The sequence below is a fragment of the Gaeumannomyces tritici genome (assembly GCF_000145635.1).
Source record: "Gaeumannomyces tritici R3-111a-1 unplaced genomic scaffold supercont2.5, whole genome shotgun sequence".
Lineage (NCBI taxonomy): Eukaryota > Fungi > Ascomycota > Sordariomycetes > Magnaporthales > Magnaporthaceae > Gaeumannomyces > Gaeumannomyces tritici.
The window spans coordinates 1,297,937-1,314,602 of NW_008804549.1; the positions used below are offsets into that span (position 1 = coordinate 1,297,937).

The following is a 16,666-nucleotide window of genomic DNA, read 5'->3' on the forward strand; positions in this document are numbered from 1 at the left end:
CCACCTGTCAAGTAAATAAATTTCTACGCTCCGGGTCGTTCAACTCTTATTCCGACCTAAATCTAGTTCTCACTAGGCTACTAGCATTTGCTTCTGCCTCTGTTCTCTCTTGGCCGTTTTCGAAAGTAACATGTGCGCAAAACCCCCACTGTGTGTATAAATAAACCAGCGACCAAGCTCAGCGTCGCAGCTTTCGGATCCTGGCTTTCTCGGCTCGCCGCACACTGTGTCGTGGCTTGAATAGGCGTTTCCACACAATTCTCGAAACAAGCCTGTGCCTTTGCGGAGACGGAGTCAGCGTCCCCACTCAATCTTGGTACCGTCTGTATGACCCCTGCCTGAATTTTTGGGAGGCCACGGTAGACGATTCCGAGTTGGGTTTTGCGCTGGCCGAAAGCGCAGGAACGCTCATCATCTGGACGGCCACATATGCACCATCCCTCTCTCACTTTCCAACCCAGACTTTGAGTGATCTTGCCTTAGGACACATTACAGTCCACGGTCTGGCTGCGCGCGCTTGTATATCATCCACGCATTGCCCGTTTGTTCTTCCTCATCTTCAGACCATCCCCGCACAAGACACTTCAACCACGACCACTGAGAGAAACCAGATCGCGCATCGTCGAGGCTTGCTTGGCAGCACCCGTCTAGCAGCGCCGCCGCTGAGGAGGCTCGCCGCGCCCGCTCACCAAGATGAGCAGCGACTACTCGTACGACGAGGAGGGCCACCTCTGGCCCTTCTTTGTCTTCACGCTCACCACAATCGTGACGCTGCCCCTCACATACATGCTCGTCAGCCGCACGCGGGACCCGGCAGCTTCCTTCCCCCGCATCAAGACCGACTACTCGCCCAAGGAGGGCGCCATCGTCAAGACGGTCAGGTCGGCCGAGAAGCGCCGCCACCGCAGGCTCGGCCTGGCCTTCTTCGTCATTGCCGGCTGGGCTGTCATGGGCTACATGCTCTACCTCATCAGTATCACCGAGGCGCCCAACCACAAGATCTGGAACCCCTACGACATCCTGGGTCTCTCCGAGGTACGCGCCTCCCCACACTGCTTTAATTGGCCATGCCCTGTAATGCCGTTCTGACCCTCTTGCCCCGCAGACCGCCTCCGAGAAAGTCATTAAGAAGACGTACAGGGACCTTTCGCGCAAGCTCCACCCCGACAAGGTCCAGCCCGACCCGGCAAAGAATGAGACGATCGAGTCGTTGAACGACAAGTACGTTGAGATCTCCAAGGCCTACCAGGCGCTCACGGACGAGGATGTAAGGAACAACTACATCCAGTTCGGCCACCCCGACGGCAAGCAGGGCTTCAGCATCAACATTGCTCTCCCCAAGGCCATTGTGTCGGACGGCAACGGAAAGTATGTCCTCCTCGTCTACTCGCTCCTCTTCGGCATCATGCTCCCCTACCTGGTCGGTTCCTGGTGGTATGGAACCCAAAAGCAATCCAAGGAGGGTCCCCTCATGGAGAGCGCCAACCGGTTGTTCATTGAGTACGAGGATGATATAGACGAGGGCGGCGTCGTATCTGCCTTGAGCACTGGTAAGGAGTTTGAAGGGCTCTTCAAGGGCAACAATGCAGACTCTGGTCTGGCCAAAATTGAGTCCAGAATCACTGCGCCCGGCGAGACGTCACCTTTTGCTGCTAGCATGTCTCTGAAGGAGAAGGAGAAGCTGGAGGATCTCGAGAATGGCGTGAGGCGCAAGGTGCTGGCTCTCCTGTGGGCCTACCTGGGTCGCATCGAGCTCGACGACCAGAAGCTCACCAAGGCCAAGCTCGAGGTTGGCCCAATCGCACACTCCCTGACCAAGTCTTTCACCGCTATCGCCCTCGCATATGGCAACACGGCACCGATATTGTCGTCTTATTACGCCAGCCAGATCCTCATCCAGGCCATCCCTCCCAAATCGTCCCCGCTCCTGCAGCTGCCCAACTTCAGCCCCACCATTGTCAAGGCCATTGAGGGTGACTCCAAGGTCCGCGCCAGCGTCCAGAGGTTCATGGACCAGCCCGACGTCAAGCGCCGCAGCCTTGCTGTCGGCCAGGGGCTCCTGACCGAGGCCGAGTACCAGACCGCAGTCGACGTCGCCAAGCAGCTTCCCTACTTCCGTGTCGCCAAGGCCTTCTTCAAGGTTACCGGCGAGAGGTTTATCATCCCGTCCTCGCTCGTTACCCTGGTTGTCAAGGGCCGCTTCGTGCCGCCCGGAAGCGAAAACGTGCCGCCTATCAAGGACTTTGACCTGGAGGATGTTGACCCGGCCGAGGACGATCTGGACGCCATCCTGGGGCGCAAGAAGAGGCAAGTCGGCAAGGACGAGAAGGGCAAGCCCGTTTTCGAGCTTGTTGATGACAAGCCCATTGTGCCTCCCCTGGTTTTTGCGCCCTACTTTGCCCGCGACTACTCCCCGCGCTGGCACGTCTTCCTCACGGACTCGAAGCAGGGCAAGATGGCCGTGCCGCCATTCACCTTTGCCCAGTTTGATCGCCCCATCTTCAAGGAGGACGGCAAGACGCCGACGTATGAGATGCAGACCCTCAAGGCTCAGTTCCAGGCACCGCCTCAGACCGGTCACTACACGTTCGTCATGCACGTCGTCTGCGACAGCTATGTCGGCTTCGACACCAAGATGGAGGTCACACTGGTAGTCGAGGAGGCCAGCAGGGCCGAGGAGATGTCTGACGACGACGATATCAGCGAGCCAGAGGAGGGTAAGTTTATCTCTTCTTGCCATTATCCCATCGTTACCCTTTCACCAGTGCTAACATCGACCCTAGATTCCATCGCTGGCATCATGAACGCGGCCAAGGGCGGTGCCCCTCCTCCGCGCAGGAGGAAAAAGGACGACTCCGATGACTCGGACGAGAGCGGCACGGAGGAAGAAGCCGAAGATACCAGCGACACCGACACTGATACTGAAGACGAGTCGTGAGCTCTGGACTGTGTGCGATTAAAAGAGGGTTATGAAACGGGTAATCACCAGAGAACGGTTAAATACCAAAGCGAACTGCATATCTTGCCTTTGAATGGGACCGGGCCTGTTTTAAGCGGCTGTTCTGTTTAATTCACCTCCTTTGTTTGAAAGTGGCCGCTGTCAGGTCTCCCCGACTTACGCTTCATCATTTTCGTCAAATCAGACTAGATTCTGCCCCTCCCAACAACCCGATTATCCAATTCCCTTCCTGTAAATACCGTCTGTTTTTATTATTTTCTTTCGTGGGCGTCGCGGCATTCATCACCCCCAAGACATGGGCCATACACGGCGTTTGTTCATCTCGCTTTTATATATTCTAAACCGGACGGTGCTTCCATGTTTGGTGTTGAGCCTGGATTTCGGTCTTAGCGTGCTGACCGTACTGCTGGCACCACCTGTTTTCTAGATGGTCTCATGGGTGTCGACTTATGAGAAGCAACACTTGGCGCTGAAGGTCTCGCAGCCAACTGTTCCCATTCTTGGTACCGTGGAGCTTGCCCATAGAAACTGATTTGAATGGTATTCAACCTAGGAGCCTTGAAATATAGGTCCTACCACAGCCGTAACGCCAACGCTAACTACAATCTATATTTTTTCATCGCTTCTTTGTTTTTACTGCGTTGCCATATCCTGTCTACTGGTAGCCGGAGACTAGCGGCGGAACTCGTTCGGCCCTATATTGAGGAAGAGCATCCTCAGGAGCGCCGGATGTTGGCAGTTACAATACTCTACCAAAGCTGCAACATGGGTGAATATCCCCTGACTGAGGACGCGTTACTGGAGAAGCTCTTCACAAGTCCAGTCCTCGTAGCTATTGCAACCAGTCAGCGTACTTTTTCAAGGACGCGCGCCATCCTCACCAAGACGTCCAAGGATAACCTACAATCCATCGGGCATGTACCGTCGGATGATGAGCGGGATCTTCTTCTCGGCGAGCTCCTTGATCGCGATCTGGAGTGGGTCTGTCTCGCCCTCGAGGTCGACGAGCACGGGGGCGTTCATGCTGATCTGCAGGGCCCTGGTGCCGAGGATGCGGGCCTTCTCGTACTTTGTCATGAAGGGCGTCGTGGTGCGCTTGTCGTTGGGGATCTTCTTGTCCTTGTGCGACTTGAGCGTGTTGCCGCCGCCGCGCTTGGCCGCGCCGTTGGGATCGCCCGACACGACGACGTTGGGGTCGTCGCCGCCGATGTCTTCGTCGTCCGACACGGGCACCTCGGGGTCGAAGTCGCCCGCGCCGTCCTCCTCGTACAGGAGCCCGTCGTCGTTGAAGTCCTGGCTGTTGGAGGGGTCAGTTCTGGACTGCTCATTGCAGTGTGTTCTTCTTCTTCTTCCTGTCTGCGACTATATTCCATCCTCTTCTCGTTTTCCCATCTGATTTTCTCCCTTTCCGCCCATGTGCCGCCGCTGCCTGGAAACCGTCGTGCTCCCTGGCCGACGCGCGCGCGCGCGCGCCGCGTCAAAGGGGGTTTGACTCACCCACCACCACCATCGTCGTCACCGCCGTAGTCGGACATGTTTGCAGATCGGGAGAGTCGAAGATGGGATGTGTTGTGCCAGCCGCCGGATGCGACACCGGATTTGAGATGTCGAGATCGAAAGCGCAACAGGGAGGCGTGACGGGTTGCGCAGTGATGGGGAAGCGGCTATGTTTGGTGCGACAAAGCGACCGAAGCCTCGAGAAAAAATTCCAAGAGCCAACCGCGACTCAGACGGATGATATAAGCACGCCCCCCTCTGGAGCAAGCTCCAACCCCCCTGGGCCCAAAAGACAGGGACCAGCTGATGCACAGACCCGGCTGGGCGTGCCAAGAGTTCGCGCACTGATAAGTTGATAAGAATTTTTCCTCCCCACAATCAAGAAATGTTGCTTTCAATTGCGGGTGACGGGAAGCTCCAAAAGCCAGCAAGCTTCGACAGGCCGAGCATGGACTCGAGGGCTCCGTGAACTGCCATGAAGCGAAGGAACGAGGAGGAGCACCCTAGCAGCCGGCCGAAGCGCCGATTGACTGTGGCTAAGCATGTCAATGGTAAGCCAGGCCCTCAGCTCGACAGACATCGACGACGGTTGTATGTGTGGATCAGGCGACTAATGCTGGGCGGTACAGCAGCAGAGTACGATGGCAATGAATCAGACTCACACGACGACGGGGACGTCCAGTCCTCAGCGGCATCCTACGTAGACTCGGGCTCAGAGTCCGACGGCGAGGTGGACGACGATGACCAGTCAACCCCTGCCACCACCATCACCAGAGCCGGCGACACCAAGTCGGGCCCGCCGTCGACGTCTACGGCAGTGTCCCGCAAGGTGTTTCCGTCCATGCTCAAGACCATCAAGTGCACACACCCCGGCTGTCCCAAGACCTTCAACCGGCCCGCCCGCCTCGCCGCCCACCTGCGCTCGCACATGGGCGACCGGGCGCTCAAGTGCCCCCACGAGGGCTGCGACAAGGCCTACTTCAACGAGAAGCACCTGAAGCAGCACATCAAGGGCTCCCACACGGGCGAGCGGCAGTACGCCTGCCCCGAGCCCGGCTGCGACAAGACCTTCCTGACGGGCACCCGCCTCCGTCGCCACGCCGTCGTGCACTCGGGACAGGGCCGCTTCCCCTGCACTGGCCACGGCCCCTGCGACAAGGTCTTCCGCAAGCACCAGACCCTGCAGCGCCACGTCCGCGCCGACCACCTGGGCCAGCCCGCCTTTGCCTGCTCGCACGACAACTGCGGCGCCGGCTTCGACACGGCCAACACGCTGCGCAAGCACGTCCAGCGCGAGCACGGCGAGCTCCGCTTCTGGTGCGACGAATGCGGCAAGGAGGACGGCGAGGGCGGCCGCCGCACCGGCTTCACCACCATGCACCTGCTCATGGTGCACATGCGCCGCTGCCACGTCGACTGCCTCTTCTGCGACGCCCGCTGCGGCTCCCAGTGGGAGCTCGAGCGCCACATCGAGATGCACCACTCGGGCTCCTCGGCCGCCGACCGCAAGGTCGTCGCGTGCACCTGGGACGGCTGCGACAAGAAGTTTACGCGCCGCGCCAACCTGAACGTCCACGTACGCATGGTCCACGAGGGCTACCGCTTCGTCTGCGGCGATGTGGCTTTCCCGGACTCTCCCGAGCTCGTCGCTGCCGGCTGGGGCGGGGAAGGCGACGGCGACGACGACGGTGACGGCAATACCCGGGGCAACGGCGCCGCGTGTGGTAGCGGCTTTCACACCAAGCGCAGGCTTGAGGACCACATCCGCGTCGCCCATCTCAACCTCCCACGCCTCGCCAAGACTCTGCACGAGAATGAGAACGACGGTGACGCTGGCCTCAAGCCCGCCGGCCTCTTTAGCATGTACGCATCTACCGCGACCGCCGGGTGGGACGAGGACGATGACGGGCTGCTGTTTGCGGCTGCGTCTCAGCAGATCACACCTCATCCCACTGCGGTGTCGCTAGAGCAGCAGGTTGCGGCGAGCACCGACCTCTTCTGCAGCCAGTCCGACTGCTTCCAGGCGTTTAACACAATCGAGGAGCGTGATGAGCACGTAAAGCAGCTCCACTCATCTAGGGATGGATATGCAGGGCATGCGGTTCCTATCCTGCCTGCGGCTTGGGAGGAAAATCCCCCAGTCGAGGTTCGGTTTCTGCCGCCGGCTGAGAATGCATCTCCCTATCTGCCAGCCGCCCTATCTGATTTCAACAGTACCAAAGACCACGCGTATCTTCAGACAGCCGTCGAGGGCCAAAATCTCCTGAATCCTGGCATGCCTGACGGAGAGTCCACCTACGACATAACCTACCGGCCTATCAGCAGGGCTGATGATCTAAGTGCTCTTGTTGACCCAAGACTTTTGACCTGAAGACCCTGTCCGCACGGATTTGTAACCTCTTTCCGGGGCCTCATCCTTTTTACCTACTCACACTTGCACCCACGTGTACGATACTCATGACTTTATGCGTTTTTCTTTTGCTATGACTGCTCAACAAGCAGGTTATAAAAATGGTGGATGGGGAAATAACATACAATGTATAACGGACTCACGACCATGATGACGGAGTGGGTAGGATGGGCAAAAAATGCACTATGGTTTGGGCAGGAATGGAAAATAGATAGACGTCAGCGCACGGGTAAGATGGACGCAATGATCAAGCATGACGGGCTACGATCCCACGAATATCGGCGAATCGACTGAGCCTAAAGCCATCAACCTCGAATTCAGGCCACTTACAAGGCATTGCTGTGGGCCTGCCCCACAACAAACATGCAAACGGCCCTCCAGGTCGTGCCTGCCCTGCCTGCCCGTTGTGCCTGGCTACCACACAACCGAGCGGGCAAACCTTTTTCTCTTTTAAATCGGGTGTTGGTGTCCTCTTGTCTTATTTTTTTTTCTCTTCTTCCTCTTCTTTCAGGATTGTCGGGTGCCAACTGAATCAAGTGAGCGAAGGCACCTTTAAATATCCATATCTATACCTGCATCCTTATTCATCCTTACGATTTACAAGGGAATCGTCCCCACCACAGCCCTTGAGCTAGTCCGATGTCAAATCCCGGCGGGCGAGGCTCCGGCCAAGGCGGCCGTGGGCAGCGCGGGTCTCGCGGAGGTGCCCGTGGGGGACGGGGCGACTTTGGTGGGGAGCGGGGAGGTGCCAGAGGAGGTCGGGGAGGCGCTTCCTATGGACCGCCTCAAGGCGGGCGAGGCGGAGGCGGAGGTGGAGGCCGCGGTGGAGGCCGTGGGGGTTTCGCGCCGGGACCATCCCAATCCACCATCTACCAGTACGTGAACCGAATACTCATCACGCCTGCATCGGACGCGCGCTAATTCTGTGTCTTCAGCTCCCAAGATGGAAGCATCCCCGCTCCAAGCAGCGCCGTCACGCGCGTCGAGAACGCGCTTGGTTCCGCCAAGGTGAATCTCAGCCGCCTTAATCTGAACACCTCGATGCCTGTGAGGCCCGGGTTCGGCACGAGGGGCGCCGCTGTCACACTTTGGGCCAACTACGTCGAGCTCATCGCGGCACCCGACCTGACCCTTTACCGATACGACATATCGGTCTCACCAAAGGCCACCGGCAGGAAGCTGGCCCAAGTCGTCCGGCTGCTGCTCGAGGCGCCCGAGCTGGCTCCCTTGCGACAGGACATAGTGTCGGATTTCAAGTCGACTTGCGTCTCGCGGAAAAAGCTTCCCCAGGATGACCTGACAGTCTCGATCATTTATCGTTCTGAGGGCGAGGACGAGCCGCGCGAGGGCGCGAACAAGTACGACGTCCGCATCTTGTACACGAACACGCTAAGCATCGGCTCCCTGACCGAGTACTTGACGTCAACGGACTTTGCGGCAAGCTACGATAACAAGCTGCCGCTGATCCAGGCCTTCAATATTTTCCTGAATCACCATGCCAAGTCGTCGGACGACCACGCCACCCTCGGCTCTTCCAAAGCCTTCTCGCTGCTGCCCGACGCCCCCAAGTGGAACCTTGGCGGCGGGCTGACGGCGATACGGGGATTCTTCGCGAGCGTTCGCACGGCGACCTGCCGGATCCTCGTCAACGTCAACGTCAGCAATGCCGCCTTTTACCTCGACGGCCCCCTGGACCAGCTGATAGGCGCCTATGACCCCCAGTGGCGCAATCGCAAGACCAAGCTGGCGACGTTCCTGAAGAGGGTCCGGGTGAGGACCACGCACCTGCCAAAGAAGACGAACAAGGCCGGCCAGGTCATCCATCGGATCAAGACCGTGTGGGGGCTTGCCACGCCGAACGACGGCTACAGCCTCGCTCACCCGCCTAGAGTGCGGGAGTTTGGTGCTGGACCAAAGCAGGTTGAGTTTTGGATGGATTCGAGCCCTCCGTCAAAGCCGGGCGCGGCGGCCAAAGCCAGTGGTGGGCCGGCGAAGAAGAAAGGCGGCAAAGGAGCAGGCCCCGGCGCGGCGGCCGCGTCGGCGGCGGGAGGACGGTACATCAGCGTCTACGATTTCTTCTTGAACAGTGAGCATTCCTTAGAGCCTTGCCCTTCGCATCCCCGTACATGCCTTGCTCACACTACACAGCGTATGGCATGGTTCTTCAAAAGTCGGATCTCCCCGTCGTCAATGTCGGGACGCGGGAGAACCCGACGTACCTCCCACCCGAGGTCTGCATCGTCATTCCGGGCCAGTGCGCCAATTCCAAACTGGACCCCACCCAGACCCAGCAGATGATTCGATTTGCCGTCCGCAAGCCGGGAGACAATGCCAACTCGATTGTCTACGAGGGGCTGAGTACCATCGGTCTTTCAAACAACACTAACAGTCTGTTGGTACGTATTATATCCCCCGGCGTATCCCAAGCCCCAGCGAGAGGGGATCTGCTAATCTACTGTATAGAGCCAATTCGGCGTCTCCATCAACCCCGGCCTGATCACCGTTCCAGGACGTGTGCTCGACGAACCCAAGGTCTACTACAAGGACAAAAAAGTCGCCCAAGTCCGGTTCGGCGGCTGGAACATGGTCGACGTGAGATTCAACACGAACGGAAGGCTGAGTTCGTGGTCATATCTCTTGGTCTCGTTGCCCACGCACCGAGACGCGTTCGACCAGGCCAGTTTGTCGTCGACCATGCAGCAATTCACAGCTTTGCTGGTCAAGAGAGGCATCAGTGCGGCCGCTCCTATGCAGGGCCAGAGACTCGAGCTCAGCAGCCCCGAGGATCCCCGTCTAGACCAGCGCCTGGAGATGGCGGCCAAGAGACTCGAACTCCTCCTGGTCATCATGCCCGAGGCCATCACGCCTTTGTACAGTCGCATCAAACACGCGGGCGATGTCAGGTACGGCATCCACACCGTCTGCACCGTCGGCCACAAGCTCGCAAAGTGCAACGAGCAGTACTTCGCCAACGTGGCCCTCAAGATCAACCTCAAGCTCGGGGGTGTCAACCAGCTCCTCGATCAGCCCCGCCGCGGCATCATTGACGAGGACAAGACCATGGTCGTGGGGATCGACGTCACGCACCCCTCGCCCGGCTCGGCCTCCAACGCGCCCAGCGTCGCCGGCATGGTGGCCAGCATCGACCGCTGGCTCGGCCAGTGGCCAGGCGTGCTGAGCATCCAGGCCAAGGCCCGCACGGAGATGGTGTCGAGCCTGAGCGAGATGCTCAAATCACGCCTCCGCCTGTGGAAGGACCCAAAGTACGGCAAGCACGCCGCCCTGCCCGAGAACATCCTCGTCTACCGCGACGGTGTCTCTGAGGGCCAGTACCAGATCGTGCTGGACGAGGAGGTGCCGCTCCTCCGGAAGGCCTGCCAAGAAGTGTACCCACCGGCAGACCAGAAGAAGGGCCTCCCACGCCTGACCGTCATCGTGGTTGGCAAGCGCCACCACACGCGCTTCTACGCCACCCGCGAGGGCGAAGCGGATAAGTCGTCCAACCCCAAGGCCGGCACCGTCGTGGACCGCGGCGTGACCGAGGCGCGGAGCTGGGACTTCTTTTTGCAGGCGCACACGGCGCTGCAGGGCACGGCTCGCCCGGCGCATTACTTTGTGATCCTGGACGAGATCTTCCGCACCCGCTACGCAAAAAGCGTGCCGCCGCCGTACAACAACATCTCGGACGTGGTCGAGGCGCTGACGCAGAGCCTGTGCTACACGTACGGCCGCGCCACAAAGGCCGTCAGCATCTGCACGCCCGCATACTACGCCGACCTGGCGTGCGAGCGCGCGCGCCAGTACCTGAGCGGCGTCTTTGACACACCCACCCAGTCCGCCGCGGGGAGCATTACGGCCGAGCCGGCGCTGGTGGCGAGCGACGACGTCTTGTTGCACGCCAGGCTGAGGGACACCATGTTTTACATCTGATTTGGGTGTTGGGGAGGGCGGGAGCGTTGGATATGGCGGACTTTGACATGGGCGGTTGGGGATGAGGGGAGCCCCTGTGCAATCTATGGCGCCAGCGCAAAAGGCACTAGTAATTCTCTGAGCGATCTGGATTCGAAGCGGAAAAATGACCTTTTTATGGAAACCCACGTGTTGTTGCTGGATACAGAGCCTTCCGAGTGACGCCGTTCTGTGCAGTTGGGATTCAAGAGACCCATCGGGAAATGGTACGTAATGCTACGACTAGATGAAGAAAAAAAAAGCCGGAAATATGCACCTGGAAACCATGCCTACCCAGATAAATATACCCAACAAGACGTAAAAAAAAGAAAGAAAAAAAGAGAAGTCTACTCGTCGTCGACAAGAGCGCTGCTCAGGCCCAGCATGATCATGCCCAGGAACGCAAACGCGATGCTCAGGTTCCTATTGTGGTTCAGGCTCAGGCTCTCGACAAAGAGCTGCAGCGCGACGCTGGCCATGATGCCGGCCGTGACGGCGAAGAGGGCGGCGTAGGCGACGTTGTCTATCTGAAAGCGCGAGCGGCGCGCGGCCCTGAACCAGAGCCAGGCCATGGCGGCGCCCGCGGGCTGGCTGAGCCCGCCCAGGACGGACGAGAGGGCCAGGGCGCGGGCGCGGCTGCCCAGGGCCATGTAGAGCGGCAGGGCCATGGAGAAGCCCTCGGCGATGTTGTGGACGAAGAGGGCCATGAAGACGTTGAAGCCCAGGGCCGGGTTGGCCATGTTTGTGGCGTACGTGATGAAGCCCTCGGGGAACTTGTGCAGCGCGATGGCGATGACGGTCTGCAGGCCGATGGCCATGAAGGCGTTGGTGGGCACGTGGTGGTGGTGCTGCGCCTCGATGTCGTCGTCGTCGTCGCCGTTGCTCGAGCACAAGGACGTGGATGCCTGGGAGTCGTGGGGGTCGTGGTGGTCCTCATGGCCGTGGTCGTGGTGGCGGCCGTGGTCGTCATGGGCGTCGTGGGCGTCCCCGTGGCTGTGGTCGTGGTCGTCGCCGCGGTGCGGCGCCCCGCGCGACCGGGTTTTGTTCAGCCGACACCGCGAGGATGTGGCCTCTGCGCCGCGGCCCTCCTCGGGAACGGTCTCGACGGGACGCGCGCTCGAGAACCACGTCGTGGTGCGCAGGGCCGTGGGCAGGCGCGACAGGGCGGAGCGGGAGCTCAGGTGCTTGAAGCACTCCTGGCCGCACGGGTCCGTGTAGCCGTAGCAGGGGCCGGTCTCGTCGCAGTTGGCTTTTGTGTCCTTGACAAAGGATACGAGGCGGTCTCGGACTTGTATTATGGACGGTCTCCTGGCGAGGGAGAAGGCCAGATCGTCGGCCAGATCGCCGCTCCCGGGCGCGTCCTTGGGCGAGGCGACCGTGTTGGCCGTCCGCTCCGAGGGTAGCAGGGGTGTCGACTCGGTGGCGGCGGCGTTCTGGCCCACCAGAGTTGTCACCATGAGGGGTCCGGGGGAGCTGCACTTGGACGACTGCCGGCGCGTCGGTCTCGACCGACGCCCGCTGGGGTCGTGTATGTGGTCATGGGCATGGCCGTGGTCGTGCCCCGAGTGGGCGTCGTGGGCGTGTTCTTCGTGGGTGTGGTCGCAGTCGACAACGTGCGAGGGCATGAGGCGGTGGAGAAGCCTGGAGATGAACTGGATGCCGATGAAGCCGCCGACAAAGCAGCCCATCATGAGGAACCCGGCCTCTTGATCGCGCCACCCGGCCTTGAGCAGGTATCGCTTGGATGCGGGGAGCATGTTGTACAGGGCGGAGAATATCTGCAGCGGGGGAACAATGCGTGTAAGCCAAGAGCGAACCGACCAGCGGGAGGGTCCAATGGCAAGACTTACCATAACGCCGAAGCTCAAGCTCAGGGAGCACGCGAGGAAGACATTGCTCTCCTGTATCCTGAAGCGCTTCTGGCCCGGAAATAGGCGCACTAGCGAGTCCACGCATATGATCGAGGCACCGGCAACGCACGCTTTGTGGGTTCGTTCGATGCAGCAGTCCTTGTCAGCCTTTCTCGCATCTGTCAAGGACGGCAAGCCCCGCGCGTAGATGCACGACGGATTCCACATACCTATGCCGCTCACGGCGCACATGACCCACCCGCGGGTGTTATTTGCGTCGTCGGATTGTGACATGGTCGCAGCGGCCTGTGTATGGTCTGCGCGCGCGCGCTCGTGCTACGGCAGCCAGCCAGGCACCGGGGGCCTTTGCGCCGCACAGCAGACGCTTGTCGGGTCGGGTACCGGAATATCGGGTGCGGCTTTGCTCGGGGAGTTTTTGCAAGTTCGTCGGTTCGCGGCGTGAGAAGGACGGGCGGGTTGGTAGGAAGCGCAGGAGGGCCGGAAGCTTGGACAAGACGACGAGGAGACGAGACACGGCAGCCTTGGCTTCCTCTTCCTCTTGCCGCCACGAACGAATGGGGCAACCTCAGGGCCTGGCCTGGGTCACGGAAAGCGATGGACAGGAGCAGCGGTTAAATACTCGCGGGCAGCAGGCAGTCGGGCAATTCGGGGCGGGCGAAGCACGGCGAGGGGCTGAGGCGCAGACACAGATGAGATCGACTGGGGCAAGCGATTGGGGCTGACACGGCGCGGGCAGCAGATGGAGGCAAGGAACGGAGTTGCGATGCGAGGGAGGCAATCGGGAGATCAAGTAGCTTCGCGGCCGGCGGCAGAGAGATCAAATAAAGGTGTATCAAGGTGGAACTGGGTTGCGCCGACTGCTTGCCGAAACAGGTTGAAACGCGGCTGGGGCGCTTTTTTTCTGTCGGTTATGGCGGGGTGCTGGAGGGCGGGCGGGTGTGTGTGGGTTTGCTAGGGGTGGCCGCTGAACAAGCAATGAATCAATCAAGTGAGGCCCGCGATGAAGGCCATGAACTATCACAATGATGCAAACGGGCACTGCCGTAGGTTAGCACACAGCACACGGAAGGGGTTTAGGTTTATATAACAGCACGAGCACTCCTTCCGGCGGCCGCATAACATGCCATTGACAACATCGTCTGAATTGCTGCCGCAGCCCGCACCAGACCGCCCTATCGACGGACATCGCGCACCCTGTTGGCCAGGCGGGTGCTGTGTTCTGTAAGGCCTGCGAGAGCGCCGCTGACTTGTGCAAATGCATCGCGCCCGAGGGCCCGCCTTGGCCTTGCCATCCGGGTTCTCAGCATTGCTCAGCTTTGGCCTTTTCAGCCAATTGTCAGCAGCGCGACCAACCTTGACCACAAAAAAAAACTGGACCCCCAACCCCGCCGCCTGATCTTGCCCTGCGTCCAGTGCCGTGCCGAAACGGAAAAATCTCAAGACATGGCCCAGTCAAGAGGCGATCACTAGCCGCCTTTTCCCTGGCATCGACACCACCACGGGGCCTCACAGCCCGCCTCGGTCAGCCCTCCCAGCTCGAGCCTCGTGCATGTCAGCTCCCTGGTGACCCGTAGTCCTCGCAAGGCACGCCGTAGATAGCACCCGGCTTATTTAAACCATCATCCCCCATCGCCTCGCGTCGGGCTCGCAGCGCCCCTCCCACGGCCACCATGTCTAAAGCCACCCTCGCAATCGTTGCTGCCATCAGTGCCGGCACAGGAGCCGCCGCCACTGCAGCCATGTACTCTCTCCGCTCGCCGCGGGGCGCCGAGACCAAGGCGCCCACGGCCAGCAGCACCAGCAGCCAACCTATTCCCAGTCCACCCCCACCAGCCGCCATCCCAAAGTTCGGCCACCAGCAACAGCAACAGCAGCAGCCACTAGCCGCCACCACGGGCGGGCTCGTCGACCCGGCGGGGCTCTTCCAGTACGGGTTCCCGGGCCCCGTGGCGGACCTGGCGGCGCGACAGGCGCTCGTGTCGTCGTACGACCGGCGGCTGCGCAACCCGCACTGGGTGGCCGAGCACATGACGGCGGCGTCGCTGGCCCAGCGCAGCGGCGACCGCAAGAACTCGGCCTTCGTCGAGGACCCGGCGGTGCCCGAGCAGTTCCGGGCGCGGCTCAAGGACTACTTCCGCTCCGGCTTCGACCGCGGCCACCAGGTGCCGGCGGCCGACTGCAAGTGGTCCCAGGCCGCCATGGACGAGACCTTTTACCTGTCAAACATGTGCCCCCAGGTTGGCGAGGGCTTCAACCGCGACTACTGGTCCCACCTCGAGGACTTTTGCCGCCGCCTCACGGCCCGCTACCCCTCGGTCCGCGTCGTCACGGGCCCGCTGTACCTGCCCAAGCGCGACGAGGCCGACGGCAAGTGGTACGTCAAGTACGAGATGATCGGCAGCCCGCCAAACGTGGCTGTACCCACGCACTTTTACAAGGTCATCTTTGCCGAGGACGGCAAGGGGCCCGGCGGCAACGTGGCCCTGGGCGCCTTTGTGCTGCCAAACGCCCCAATCCCAAACGACAAGCCGCTCGTCGACTTTGAGGTGCCGCTCGAGGCCGTCGAGCGCGTGTCGGGCCTCGAGTTCGCGTCCAAGCTGCCCGCCGGCCGCCGCAGACGCCTCTGCGCCGACGCGCCCTGCTCCATCCTCGTCAAGGACTACTCGGACCGTCAGAGGGCGTTTGCCAAGGGCGGGCAGCCCAAGCTAGCGTCGCCCAAGGCCTGAGCTTCTTTCTATTGCTATTTCGCATTCTTTTTTGTTTCTTGACTTGTGTCACCAAGGTTTTGTCCGCGCACGCATTTTCATCTCGGCCAAGAGGGGCGCATATGATGGCATCTGGGGGGCGTCTTGCATACTTTTTATTTCTGGTGACAATTTTCACCTTTTCGCTTCCAATTGCTTCTTCTCTCAATGTCAGCATCCTTTCTTTTCCTTCCATTTCTTTGACCGACGCACACTTGCTGCGGAGAGCGTTACATATGCGCACCTACATCAGACATCAGACGGGGCGGAGGAGATGGCTTTCCAGAAGGCGTTCATTTGTGCTTTTTGAAGCTCGTGAAGCCCGCTTCTAGATAGACGCAAATTTTAAATCTCAAGATGGCAGATGACGCTAGCAAAGTGAAATGCGCCATGTACGTCAGCGACGGTTCATGGCAGCACGTGGGCCTGCCCATGAGCGTCTTGTGCCTGCGCCGCTGTCACGGTGGCCGAGGCTACTAGAGTCATCTCGGCTCACATGAGCGCGGGAGAGGCGGGCATGTCTTGGGAGACCGAGGGTGCATAAGTCGATGGTCAGGTGACACCACCATCACCGGGAGTCCTTTGGGAGCTAGGAGAGTGCCTAACCCGCTGGAACCGTCGGGGAATTACCATTCGTTGACCTATCCTGTTGCGCCGAGGAAGGCTAATCGGGGCAAGTAGCGAGTGGCGCTTATCTAACCGTGGGAGAGAATTGTCCATCGTCCTGAAGAATGATGCCGTTTGGCCCTCGAGCATCATGGCTTTTTCGACCAGACAGTAACAAAAAGAAAAGTAAAGAAAAAGAAATCCTCGTTATGATACAAAGACCCGAGAACCTGTGTTTTTTTTTTATCTTGTCCTTCCCGTAGATGGAAAGAGCAAAAAAAAACAGAGGCTTCACTCTGGAATTGCTTCAAAAAAAGCCAAAAGTAACCCACTCTCCACGTCAAACTAGCTTCCATGTTGTCCTCAGCGAACACGACTACAGCCCCCTCTGCTACCGGGCGCGCGTGTAGTGGCCCCTGTTCTGCTCCATGCGCAGGCTCTCCTCCTGCGATGGCAGCGGCGCGCGCCTGCGACCCGCGTCGTCCTGGTCCTGCGCGGCGGCGGCGGCGGCGGCAGCGGCACCACCCAAGCCCGGGAAGCCCGGGATAGGCGGCACGAGCGGCGCTCCCGGCCCGGCGGCGGCGGCGACTGCTCCTCCGGGGAAGCCCAGGCCGGGCGGGAGCAGGGGCGG

The 16,666-nt window shown here is 60.2% G+C and overlaps 7 protein-coding genes across 8 annotated transcripts in view; 4 read left to right on the top strand and 3 right to left on the bottom strand.

Moving 5' to 3' along the window:
- Nucleotides 1-316: 316 nt before the first annotated feature.
- Nucleotides 317-3,623, top strand: GGTG_09428 (translocation protein sec63). The gene is made up of 3 exons (XM_009227276.1): nt 317-1,035; nt 1,106-2,717; nt 2,784-3,623. Exons 1-3 carry the CDS (start codon nt 694-696, stop codon nt 2,936-2,938), a joined length of 2,109 nt encoding a protein of 702 aa, XP_009225540.1. The 5' UTR covers nt 317-693; the 3' UTR covers nt 2,939-3,623.
- GGTG_09429 (DNA-directed RNA polymerase I) lies at nt 3,507-4,724 on the bottom strand. Its single transcript, XM_009227277.1, has 3 exons — nt 4,457-4,724; nt 3,864-4,256; nt 3,507-3,791 (listed from the first exon to the last, which is right to left on the bottom strand). Exons 1-3 carry the CDS (start codon nt 4,492-4,494, stop codon nt 3,755-3,757), a joined length of 468 nt encoding a protein of 155 aa, XP_009225541.1. The 5' UTR covers nt 4,495-4,724; the 3' UTR covers nt 3,507-3,754.
- A 25-nt stretch (nt 4,725-4,749) lies between these two features.
- GGTG_09430 (zinc finger protein 467) lies at nt 4,750-7,205 on the top strand. The gene is made up of 2 exons (XM_009227278.1): nt 4,750-5,007; nt 5,086-7,205. Exons 1-2 carry the CDS (start codon nt 4,932-4,934, stop codon nt 6,825-6,827), a joined length of 1,818 nt encoding a protein of 605 aa, XP_009225542.1. The 5' UTR covers nt 4,750-4,931; the 3' UTR covers nt 6,828-7,205.
- Nucleotides 7,206-7,315: 110 nt separating this feature from the next.
- GGTG_09431 (hypothetical protein) lies at nt 7,316-11,208 on the top strand. The gene is made up of 4 exons (XM_009227279.1): nt 7,316-7,741; nt 7,802-8,952; nt 9,015-9,262; nt 9,330-11,208. The coding sequence occupies exons 1-4, from the start codon at nt 7,506-7,508 to the stop codon at nt 10,794-10,796; spliced, it is 3,102 nt and encodes a 1,033-aa protein (XP_009225543.1). The 5' UTR covers nt 7,316-7,505; the 3' UTR covers nt 10,797-11,208.
- GGTG_09432 lies at nt 10,832-13,570 on the bottom strand (the record flags this gene model as incomplete). 2 transcript variants are annotated; one of them, XM_009227280.1, is made up of 3 exons in its annotated part: nt 12,895-13,570; nt 12,665-12,795; nt 11,162-12,592 (listed from the first exon to the last, which is right to left on the bottom strand). In XM_009227280.1, the coding sequence occupies exons 1-3, from the start codon at nt 12,956-12,958 to the stop codon at nt 11,162-11,164; spliced, it is 1,626 nt and encodes a 541-aa protein (XP_009225544.1). In that variant the 5' UTR covers nt 12,959-13,570. The 2 variants fall into 2 exon arrangements, with proteins under 2 accessions (XP_009225545.1, XP_009225544.1); XM_009227281.1 differs by lacking the exon at nt 12,895-13,570 and having other exon boundaries at nt 10,832-12,592; nt 12,665-12,879.
- A 457-nt stretch (nt 13,571-14,027) lies between these two features.
- On the top strand, nt 14,028-15,803 carry GGTG_09433 (mitochondrial nuclease). Its single transcript, XM_009227282.1, has one exon. The coding sequence runs from the start codon at nt 14,356-14,358 to the stop codon at nt 15,409-15,411; it is 1,056 nt and encodes a 351-aa protein (XP_009225546.1). The 5' UTR covers nt 14,028-14,355; the 3' UTR covers nt 15,412-15,803.
- A 523-nt stretch (nt 15,804-16,326) lies between these two features.
- Nucleotides 16,327-16,666, bottom strand: part of GGTG_09434 (polyadenylation factor subunit 2) — a gene marked incomplete at both ends in the record, with an annotated part of 2,659 nt that continues 2,319 nt past the window's right edge. Inside the window, one exon of the mRNA XM_009227283.1 lies at nt 16,327-16,380. Coding sequence (XP_009225547.1) covers nt 16,327-16,380 — 54 coding nt within the window. The remainder of the gene's footprint in view (nt 16,381-16,666) is intronic.